Source organism: Corapipo altera, unplaced genomic scaffold, assembly GCF_003945725.1.
Source record: "Corapipo altera isolate COAL_440 unplaced genomic scaffold, ASM394572v1 67, whole genome shotgun sequence".
NCBI classification, from domain to species: Eukaryota; Metazoa; Chordata; class Aves; order Passeriformes; family Pipridae; genus Corapipo; species Corapipo altera.
The window spans coordinates 3,437,052-3,448,503 of NW_020884906.1; the positions used below are offsets into that span (position 1 = coordinate 3,437,052).

Here is an 11,452-nt window from a genome sequence, read left to right on the forward strand (position 1 = left end):
ATTTAGGAAAGTGCTACCACATTCTCTTTCAAACCAAAATTAAAAGCCTTTTAAACCCCTCAGTCAGAACAGTCACTGTTAACCACTTTGACCTAATCTTCCAATTTGGTTTTCTGAAGTCCATCCTTAAGTATGTTGGTGAATCATGGACTAAACACATTCTCCAGGTCATTTAAAAAGTTTGAAATATATATGAGACAAAATGTTCATTCTCATTTTTAATGTCCTAATTAATCTGTTACCCTGCAGAGGACAGAATTCAGTGTCAAGTGTTGGGATATTCAAGGATAGTCTTTCCTAATGAGATTATAATTAAATGGAATCATCATTTCTACTGGATTTTAACACATTTGCTAGTGGTTTGGGTTGGTTTGGGCACTATGTTAACTATTGACAGTGTTACAACAAAATCATAGAGAGTGTAGTTCCAACCCTGGCAGGACTAACACTGCTGAAATACCCTCCTTCTTCCCTGTCTGGAGAGGTTATAACCATGTTTTATTTTTAACCTGGTATCTAAAACATGGCTTGTCAACACAGCTGGGAAGTGCTTTCTTGTGTCCATGAAGAGCAGAGACAGCTGTGCTGGAAAACAAGTGGATCCAAAGCATGGTTATTTTTTCAGGAACGAAAAAGCCTGTCAGACTCATTGTTATGTCACTCCTAACATGCTCCATTAATTTATGGCAAACTCTAGTAAATCTGACAAAAATGGCTTTCCCACCTGAGCTGTATCCACAAGTGTAAATGTCAGTGTGAGGTAGGAGATAACACTGCTTTAAGTGCATGCAGATTTTATATGCTTTTTAAAAAAGTACCAGCTTGCTAATTTAAAAAAAAAAAAAGACCAACCCACCAAGGTTTATAGGATATGCATTGAGGTTTGGGGATTTTTTTTCACTGAAATGCCAAATGTGTTTCAAATATTAACTGGAAGACTTGAAAGGTGAGGCCGACTTGCATTACTGAATTGTTCTTTTCTGAATTTAATTTCCCAGATGGCTACGGTGGTCATGACCATCTTTCTCCAGATCTTTATGAAGAATCCGAAACAGATCCTGGCACAGAAGATATTTCTACTCGAATATTTGTTGCACTCTTTGACTACGACCCACTGACGATGTCCCCAAATCCTGACGCCGCAGAGGAGGAGCTGCCCTTTAAAGAAGGACAGATCATAAAGGTGAGATCTGAAAACAAGGGAAATGAAGGACCCAGTTTTGCAAACAAGGTCTCCTTTGTCCCTTGTGTGACCGGAATCCAAGGAGGTTTTTTTCCTCCAGAGGTTCAGGCTGTAAATCTCACTGGATCTGGAATCTAGTACTAATGGCTTAAAAATAATTACAAGGTGGACAAAAATCTCAAAGTTTCTGTAGATAGTTAGGGCCAGACTTAATTAGAGATTTAGTGTGAAGACTATAATTGTGACTGAAGCTCCCTGTGTCCATTGCCACAAACCCTGCAGGAGAAACTGCTCCAGAGAGGAGCTGCAAAGGTCCCCCAGGAGCATTGAGTGTTGCACCTTCTTACAAACCAGAGCTGCTGTATTTTTTAAATGCTGGACACTCCCAGATAATAAACAATTTAGATTGATTCCAAGTCCAGAAGTCATGTATTTCTGTTCCCTTTTCTGTCAGTTTGGTGTAAAATACACACACTGCCTTTAAACAGGGCAAGGAGGACAAATTGGCTCTGACAGGGGTTGGGCTCTGGAAGTGTTTTTTCCCAGCCCTCCATCCCAGCTTGTCTCATCTTCTGACAGTGGAGCTGCAAGGCAAATTTGTTCAGCTTGCTGCTCTGGTTTTAAAAAGCCAGCAGATATTTCTGTGGAATCAGCAGAAGTAAGTGTTTCCTCCTGCAGCCTTGCATCCATTTGATCTGCAGCAAAACAGGCAGAAATGAGAGAGGCAGAAGGAGCAGCTGCTGGTAGTCCAAGGGTGATTGAGGTTTAAGTGTGATCTGAAACAGAGCCTGAAAAAAATAGACTCATTTAAATATTACCCATATCAGAGATTAAATTATATCTTAAGCCATTAAAATCCTGGCTGCCTTCCACTGTGTTGTCTTAACACAAATGCCTGTACTCTAAATCACAATTTTTGTAACATTGAATACTCTGTTCTGTATTTTGCTTACCTCTCCCCGTGATATAAGTTTTTGTGCCAAAAAAATTGGTCTTGTTAAGAGCTTATTTTCCTTTGCAAGACTGTGCATTTTGCTGAGATATTGTAATTATTTCTTCGCAAATATTTACCTGTTTGGCACTGAAAAGTCTAGTGAGACCCCATGTCAGATATTTACTGTCAGTGATGTTTATTTTCTATTTGGCGACCATGATGACTGCTCTGTGAACTGCTGCTTTGAAATTCTTATCAAACTGTTGTGAGGATGGATTAGTTTCCATTTCCAAGATGTTTCTGGTACATTCCCTGAGCAGTGGGGTGGTGGAGGGTCAGTCCCACGAGCTGTAGGAAACCTGTACACGTGTTACAGTCTCATCTTCTGTCCTGTGTGCAGGAGTGGGGCCAGGTGACTCAGGGACAGGGAGGGATTAAAGCTGAAAAATAATCCTGTGCTAGAAAGTTGAGGCAATCAGTCAGTTTTAATGAGCTCAGATTTGAGTGGAACTCAGTCATCAGTTTGACTTCAGGAACATAATTTTTGTTTAGCACAGTCCTAGATCTAGGCCTTTGTATCATTAGTAGCCTTTATGACTTGACTGCATTTTTAGCACTGCAGAGAAATTTTGGATTGATATTTTCTCACTGAGGACATCCATGCTATTTTTATATCATGTTTTCTCTAAAGACAAAGCAAAGCTTAAGTACATACATCAAGTACATTATGTATTAGATGGGCATTTTTGATCATATAAAAGTTGTTTGAATCAAAACAACATTTTGGCACAATTTTTGCAAACGTTTCATTTTGAATATAATTCCAGAATAATTCCATAAACATCAATGTAAACCATCAAGTAAACTTCTGGCTCAGCACAGATGACTTTTAAGGCACTTTTTGTGCATTTCACTGCTGACAAAAAAAAGTCCAAATTCTGCAAGTTATGTACCTGGAGTTACAATTCAAATAAATGTCACAATTCCAGTTTTATAACCTAAGTCAGAGTAGTCAAAAAATAATATAGTTCCCCATGCAAACTGCAGTCACCATCTATGCTTTGGTAACCACTTAGCCTGCATTAAAATTCCTAGATGCTAAAACCTTTGCTGACCAATATTGTCACTCTCTGAATAACAGGTTTATGGGGACAAAGATGCCGATGGATTTTATCGTGGAGAAACCTGTGCAAGAATTGGCCTTATCCCGTGTAATATGGTCTCTGAGATCCAAGCAGACGATGAAGAGATGATGGATCAGCTTCTTAAACAAGGTTTTCTTCCTTTGAACACGCCAATTGAGAAAATTGGTAAGGGAAAATATAAAGATTTCACTTTTCCTAACTTTTGGGTGCTCTTAACTTGGCTGGATCTGCTGTACCTGTTGTTTTCACTATATGCAGATGCATCTAAATTTTCCAACCATTTGCTACCCCATAGAATATATTCTGTGTTGGTATCTGGATGATTTTATACACCTGATACTTAATCTTGCTGATATCTTTGGCTGCAAATGGGGATTTGTAACTTCATCACTCAACTTGTTACTTTCTTTTCTTATTTAAAAAAAAAAAAAAAAAAAAAAAGTGGGTTTTGTCACCTGAAAGATTTCTGGACTCAGAACATGATCCCTGAGCTGTGCTGAGGTGCTTCATGATACACTCACTCCTGCAAAGTATAAAAAGAATCACTTATTTATTACTTTTATTCTTCTGCATATTCCTACTTTAGCAACAATTTAAAGGGATGGTGGCAAAGGGTTATGTGTGGTCCCATTTGGGATAGTATTCCATATTAAGAGATTTTTATGGGTATTGCAGTGACAAACCCTTTAAAAAGCAGAGTTTGGCCAAACAATTCTGTGCTACAAATCACTTGGTTCAATGTTGCACACAGATACACAATGCAAGTAACTTAGATATCTTTCTAAAAATAAATATTATACAACTCTCTCAATATGTTTTAAAATTTCCAGCGTGATTCAGAGAGTACAGAGGGCTGGAATTGGTTCAGTCCTGTTTAAAAGTGAACTGTAGAAGTGGTTGCCAAAAAGCATATTAAATCCTTAAAACCAGAATTTTGAATGGCTTTATATCTTCTTTTATTCGTATGCATTTCTTTCCTCCCAGCAGAAAGCTGAAGAATAATCCCAGGCACAACATTCCTTGTGATTAGGAGAGGGGAAGGGAAAAGACAGTAAAAGTTTGAATAAAATGCAACAAACCTGAATTTTGCCTGTTTGGCTTTGCACACCCTGGTAACCTCTAATTCTTACAACCAAGAACGGATGAAAATTGCAGAGCTTTAGTTTTGCAACTAAAACTGTTCAGAGGATTCAGTGGCTTAGAATAGAGGGTCAGATGAGTGTTAAATATTATTTATGAAGCACATGTGCTAATAGGTTTGGTAATCTGTGACTTTTTATCACTGTGCTGGAGAAACACCCACGTTGCTGCCGCACTGCTGGGAAAAGTCCAGGAGGGAAAGGTGCACTGTGGTTTTATTTTCAAAATAACTTTGATAGCTTTTCCTTGCCTTCCTCCCCCCGTGACTGGAGCAGAGAGAAGCAGAAGGAGTGGCAGACAGCAGCCAGTGACCACAAGAAGGATGGTGGCACTGTATGATTATGATCCAAGAGAAAGTTCTCCTAATGTGGACGTGGAGGTACGGCCGGAACCGGGTGCTGTGGGGACCCAACACGGTCAGGACTGGAGGGCACTGCTCTCCATTTGGGGTGGGTGTGCAAAGAAATAGTTCAGGATTACAAACACAGGTCAAGTGGTTTGGAGCAGATGTGTATGACAAAGCTCATGGCTTCTGTACAAGTAGATTTACGGTTCTTGTCCAAACAAAAAAATCAAGGAATATCCTCTGTAGGTTTTATTTAATACAGCTCAGTACATTCTAAAGTCAGCTGTGGATATGGATGTTATGCCATATGTGTGTGTGTACCTGCAAATGTAACAAAAGTCTACAAGGAAAAAAGCAGTTATAAATTGTAGGGAATTTTTATTTTCTGATTTCCTCTGTCTGTTTGCACCCAAGACCATGATTACTTTTGAGAAGTACCCTGGCTCACTCTAACAAGCTGATAGTCCTGAGTGCTTTCAAATCTCTGTAACCTCCAAAAATCCACCCTCCCTCACAACCTAAGCCAGAAGGATACAGCCCATGGGAACAGCATTCATAGTATACTGCATTTTTCTCTTAATTGATGCATCTGAGCTTTCATGAATGTATGTCTTGACTATCTCTTTTTTTGTTCTAATAATTTAAGGATATCTTAAACAGCTGAGCACATCTTCATTTAAAACCAGCAGAGCATCAACTACATCTTCATTATAGGTTTATCTTCCATGTACCCACTTGTAGTCTCCCATTTCTCCATAACTGTGACCAGCAACAAGAGTCACTTTTTACATGTCTTTGGTGCTACATGGCAAGTCCCTTAGTCCAGGTTTGGTGCAGGTTCCATTTCTTTCTGCATCGTGGTAAGATTGTCAGGGCACACTGAAAGCTCTAAAAACCACTGCATATCTGGGAGCTTCCTCATTTATCCTGTAAAATATTGTTTGGATTTTTTTTTTTTTACTTGGTGAATTGTTTGGAATTTTTTTAAGCAGAAGGTGAATTTTGAAATATGTGGGTCTTGGTGCTTTAAAACACAGCCAGGGTTATTTTCTGTTTCCTGCTGAACCAAATCTGTTTCAAAGTAGTTTGGCCAACAAATCAAAGAAATTGTGCCAATATATTGCAAACATTTTGTTTGTTCTCTCTCCCATGACCACAGGAAATTAATTAACCCCTCCACCCCCTTGTAACATTGCATTTAAGCCACAGGCAATTAAAAAGAGCCCAGTGCACTCTCTGTTTGCTGATCAGAGAGTGGAGCTGCCCATTACAAAGCCTTTATTGAAGGGAATCCAGCTCAGCTCCACTGCAGGAATGTTGTGCTTCAGGGGGTTGGACTGGATGGTCTCCAGAGCTCCCTTCCAACCCTGATCCTGTGATTCTGTGAAAAGCAGCTCCCTCAGCTGTTCCTGTGCCTGTTAGTCCTGGTGCTCAGCTCAGCACAGAGCAGGGACCTGAGCCACGTCCCACCCCGGTGTCCTGTTCCCTCCTCCCACAAGGATTGATGGAAGGGACCTTTGAAGCCGTGTAGTTCAAAGCTTCACAGTTTGCTCAGGTTGTTCAAGGCCTGAGTGTCTTGGCTTGTTGGCCACAGGGAGTCCTGGGGGTGTTCAGAGCCCAGTGGGAGAGGTGCCAGGCTTAGCAAGCTAAGGGAAAAAAAATCCAATACATTAAAAAATAAATAAAAAAGAAAAGAAGAAAAAAAAAAAGAAAAAAGGCTTTGCTTTCAAAGATCAATTTGGTTTCACCAACAGTGTCAACATGAAGGAGGGAGGGAATTATAAGTGGATTTACTGTTGATAAAAGGTAATCTTTGCCTAACACCGTGTCCCTTTCCTGCAGGCCGAGCTGACGTTCTGCACTGGGGACATTATCACCGTCTTTGGTGAGATTGATGAAGATGGATTTTACTATGTAAGTTGGCTCCTGCTTGGTCACTTCAAACTGCTCCACCCTGCTAGAGCACCTTCACCAGCACCAAGTACTAAATGACAGCCCAGGGGAGGGGGGTTCAGGTCACGTCCCACTGACCTTACATGGGCATTTCCTCTTCCTCACCAGCCTTGTGACAGGCAAAAGTATTTCCTTCCCTTCTTGGGAACCTACATTTGCTTTAATTGAAACGTTTCATGGCGTTTCAGGGTGAACTTAATGGACAAAAGGGGCTGGTTCCTTCCAACTTTCTTGAAGAAGTGCCTGATGATGTTGAAGTCTTTCTCTCCGATGCACCCTCGCGCTACGTTCACGACACACCGACGCGTTCAAAAGCAAAAAGGGTAAGCAACCGAATAAGAAAAACTTAAATCCTTTTATTTCCCATTCCATCCTGTCTCATACGTAATTTAGACGTCACTTTTAACACCTTAAATTCATCTGCCCATTTAAAATTAACTCTCTCAAATATATAGAATAAAACGTAAGGAAAAGCGACTTTAGCCTTCGCTGGCTCGTTACATTTGTAAATGGAGAAACTAAATTGACTGTTTGATTGCAGTCATTGCAGTACCTTCCATGATAATTCGGATTTAAGCAGTTCTTCTCTGGTGATAGTTATTTCCTAAGGCTTCCAAACTGCTCTTACTACAAAAAGCTCTCGTGGACAAAAGATTGGTACCAGTGTTCCTCTAAATACAAACTGTAACTGCAGCTGATTGACTGACAGTGCTCGTCTTTTAATCCTTATGACTTCCTGTTCCAACTGGCATTAGTTAATTGCTCAGAGACTTCTCTTTTATGAAAGATTAACCATGTTTAGAGTATCTCATTTTTGGTTTTGTTTCATCACTGCAATACTTTTATATATTATATATTTTATATATATTTTTATTTCTTTGCTCATCTGCTTGGAAACAGAAGAAGAGTGTTCATTTCACACCTTAATAAGGCAATGTAGCCTTCACGTAAGTGAGCAACTGAAGATACCAATAGAGATTTCAATTAAAGCTACCTGGCTATCTAATGCAAGTCTTGAAACTTAATTGTGGGGGAAAAGGAAAGAAATATGTCTCCAAAAGCCTTGGCCACAGAAGAGCAGGCTTGTATGCTTCTGCTGAATCTAGTCGAGTCAATTGAGGTATTTTTAGGAGACAAATCCTTTAAAAAGGAATCCTTGGAAGTCAATTAGACCTCACTTTATGAAGGTCAGCGTTTGGAACATATTTCTTCACGAGCTCAATGTTTATGTTTACATAGAAAGGAGAGTTTGATGTCTAACTACCCTACAAACAAAGCTGCATATTGCATTGTTAGCCAACCTGGGAGGTAAAAATTCCAAGCTCCTGCGACAAGAGAAAAGCACAACAGCTCCAACCCTTACAGAACATCCAAGTGCAGCCTAAGCTGATGCACACGGTAGTTTACAAGGGTATAGTTGGTTTTGAAACTCATTACACTCAAACTGAGCTACTTAAATTGTCTGCCTTAAGATGTGTTTTCCATAATCGATTATACCCCAGCCTGCCTCAGACCAACCATTCAACGCTCCTGAAAACAATCCCTTCCCACGGCACAATTGACTGGGATTTTTGTCCTAGAAAGTGGACATTTGAAATGTTAGCAACTGTTTGGTTTACCAATGCAATAAAAGTCTCGACCTGAAACATGCAGCTCACTGAATGAATGCATTAGACTCAATATATGGTATCTTCAGGTGTACGTTGGGGTGCTTTACCAAGTTGTTTTGGTTTCTTTTTTTTTTTCATTAGAATTAGACCTTGATTTAAAATCAAAGTCGGCTTGAAGCCCCTTTGCTTAACTCACTGTTGCACAACAAGCCAGTAAATTGCTGATGTTTTAACTCCAAGCTAACAGGACTCCCTCCAGCATGGATTCTACTATGAAAATATCATCTTAATTGATAGTAACCCATCCTGCCAGCTGGGCACTGTAGTTAGGATAGGCTGAGTATAAGCAATTTTAGCATTTTCATCCAAGTGCTTTTGATGATTGAAAAAAAAAAAAATTAGCTGTTCAAAATATTTAGGAATGCTGTCATCTAACAACCTCATAGCTGCAGCATATACATCAAGCAGTCAGGGTCTTTAAGCTTTCTTTGATTGCAATTGAGGTTCATTTTAGCTTTTTCTTTTTCCTTTTTTTTTTCTTTTTTTTTTTTTTTTAAAGCCAGTGTGCCATCTTCTCTAATCTGTACATAAAGTTTGCTAGCCAATTTTAAAGAAAAGGCATTTAAAGGACATTAAAAAGTAAGTGAACATGTAGCATTTTAAGTAATTTCTTCTGAAAAGAGTTTGGCTTCTATATATTGCTAATCTGTAGTAATTAACACATTTATTTTTCTTAAATCTATAGCTAAAAGTATCCCTCTCCATTTTAGTACCATCAGAGTACTGAAATGCAAAACCCAAGCCAGTTTTGTGGCTTTTGTGGCCAGAATTCTGGCAAAACAAGTGTATCCAACTTTTCCTTTAAAAAAGTACAACCAAACCAGGGCTCTATTGGCAGGTTTTCTATTGTTCTACAGTTTCCCCCCTCCCTCTAAATTTATGCATTTGCCATAAGCCCAAGCAGTATTTTAAGCCAGAGAGAAGAAAGGAACCAGCCCTTTTGCTTGAAAGTGGGTAATGGGACAAAAAGTGATGTTACCAAACTTTCTTGATGCTGACAGCTTTGAAGCTTTCAAACATTCAATAAATTATAACAATGTACCTAATAGGTTCCTCCTGAGAATACAGGTACATCCCGGAGAGCACCATCCCCCACAGTTCATCTCCATTCCGGGTCACCTACGTCACCTATGGGTTCTGGTAGTCCCGGGAGAGGCAGGGATATGTCCTCGAAAAAGAAAAAGGGGCTGCTTTCCAAAGGCAAGAAACTGCTGAAAAAGCTTGGTGCAGTGAAATGATTCATGTGCTGCTCCTGGACAACTTGTAAAAGCTTCCAGTCTGTGTATTTTAATTTTTTTTTCTTTAATTTTTTTTTTTTTTTTCTAAAGTCAAAACTAGGGCTTTCATGACTATGCAGTACAACTTTACCAAACCTCTCTGCATTTTTAACTCTGACATCAATAGAATCATGTGAATTGCTTAATCAAAACAGCAAGGAAAAAAAAAAAAAAGGAAGTGGATTTGTTGTTGCAAAAACTTTTTTTTAAAAAATAAAAAATTTTGTGGGCTTAAGAGCAGAAGAACGTGGTTTTATTTGAAGTCAACTCAACACCTGCAACTCCACTGGAAAAATCTCAGCCTTTTTAGCCACCTTTAACCACGAGTGGTGGGGAGAAAACTCTGTTCCTTGATTCCTAGTTCAGAGAGATCACCCCACTGTAACCAATCACTAACAGAAATGGTCTTGAAACTCCTAGTTTAATCAGCCTTGATGTTTTGCCTTATTAATGCACAATGATTTGTACTGTCTAATAAATATACAGCGTATACTTTGTATGTACTGTGTATTCAACTGTCTTCATCTTCCCTAAAACATGGTAATTTAAGATCAAGTACTATGTTACTGACTCCATTCACTGTCTGATGTAACTCCTGGGAGTTTGAAAGTGCTGTGCTAAACGCTTTATTTTTTATTTTATTTTTTTTTTAGTTTTTGCTTCTTTATTTCCCCCCACCTCCAAAACCCAAAACCCCTTGTATTGATTTATTCTGTCAACTTATTTTCACTCCACTGAAATCAGATACACTGTAAGTTATTCAGAACCTCATCCAGTTTCAACCATACAACCTCCAGTTTTGGGGGATTCCTGGTTTACTGTTCTAAACTACTGGGAAAATTAAAAAAAACCAAACCAAAACAAAAAACCAACTCCACACCAACTCCCCTTTACTCCCCCATATTTTTTTTTTTTTCTGTGGAGGTACAGTTCTAAGTTAAAAGGCATTTTCATATTGCTGATGTCAGATTCAGGATAAAGTACATGTTTAAAGTAAAAAGGACAAACTGTGTTGCAGTCACAGGCCACAGCCAGTAACGAGGCTGCAAGAGGCTCTATTCAAATCTTAATTGTGATATTGGCATATCAAGACAAACAATCTTACACACTGATGGCAGTCATTGGCTGTTACTATTTTGTAATTCTTGTCCATTTGTAAATTGTTTTTACTGTTTATACATACTTTTCAGACTGCCTTTCTTTTTGTAATTTATGGAAGGTTTATAAATGAATGATCAAAGCTTCCCCATTGTGTCTTCAGATAATAATGTAAATTACTGTAAGATACCGTGTGCTAGATTATAACATTTAATTAAAGAAAATAACTGGCCTAAAGTTGTGGTAAAGTACTGTGTGGGTGTGTGCATGTGTACAATTGTTGTGTATTATATTTTATATAAATAAATAATTTGATATTTTGTAGAGTGCAGTATGTTTCATAAATCTACTGTAGCAGCTGCCTGACTGCTGTGCCAGCCTTCTCTCCCTCCCTCCTGGCCCTGGCACCCCTGGTCAGACCCCAGGTGCCCAGGGAGCCAAGGACAAGCACATGGCCATGGTGCAAGTCACCCCTTCAAACACTGCACCAAAGAGGAGAAAGAACAGCCCCCAGTGACCATCTCCTACCTTTCTGCAGCTGCACAAGGTCCTTCTCAAGTGACCTCAAATAAAAAAACAGATCAGAATGAACATCTGTGACAGGAGTAAATAAGTGGTATGTAACCAGCAAGAAATACAAAATACTAAGCAGTGGATAGGGTAGGCTACCACTGTATGACATCAGAAACACAAAACTATTTGCCCA

General features: G+C 39.1%; 1 protein-coding gene across 15 annotated transcripts in view; it reads left to right on the plus strand.

Moving 5' to 3' along the window:
* Positions 1 to 11,070, plus strand: part of RIMBP2 (RIMS binding protein 2) — a 95,977-nt gene extending 84,907 nt beyond the window's left edge. For 4 of the 15 annotated variants that reach the window (XM_027652291.1, XM_027652284.1, XM_027652279.1 and 1 more), the window contains 6 exons: positions 999 to 1,183; positions 3,259 to 3,427; positions 4,675 to 4,781; positions 6,591 to 6,662; positions 6,890 to 7,024; positions 9,421 to 11,070. In XM_027652291.1, the coding sequence (XP_027508092.1) occupies positions 999 to 1,183; positions 3,259 to 3,427; positions 4,675 to 4,781; positions 6,591 to 6,662; positions 6,890 to 7,024; positions 9,421 to 9,609 (857 nt within the window). In that variant the 3' untranslated portion in view covers positions 9,610 to 11,070. The other 11 variants (XM_027652276.1, XM_027652288.1, XM_027652281.1 and 8 more) reach the window with 8 other exon arrangements.
* The last annotated feature ends 382 nt before the right edge of the window (positions 11,071 to 11,452 follow it).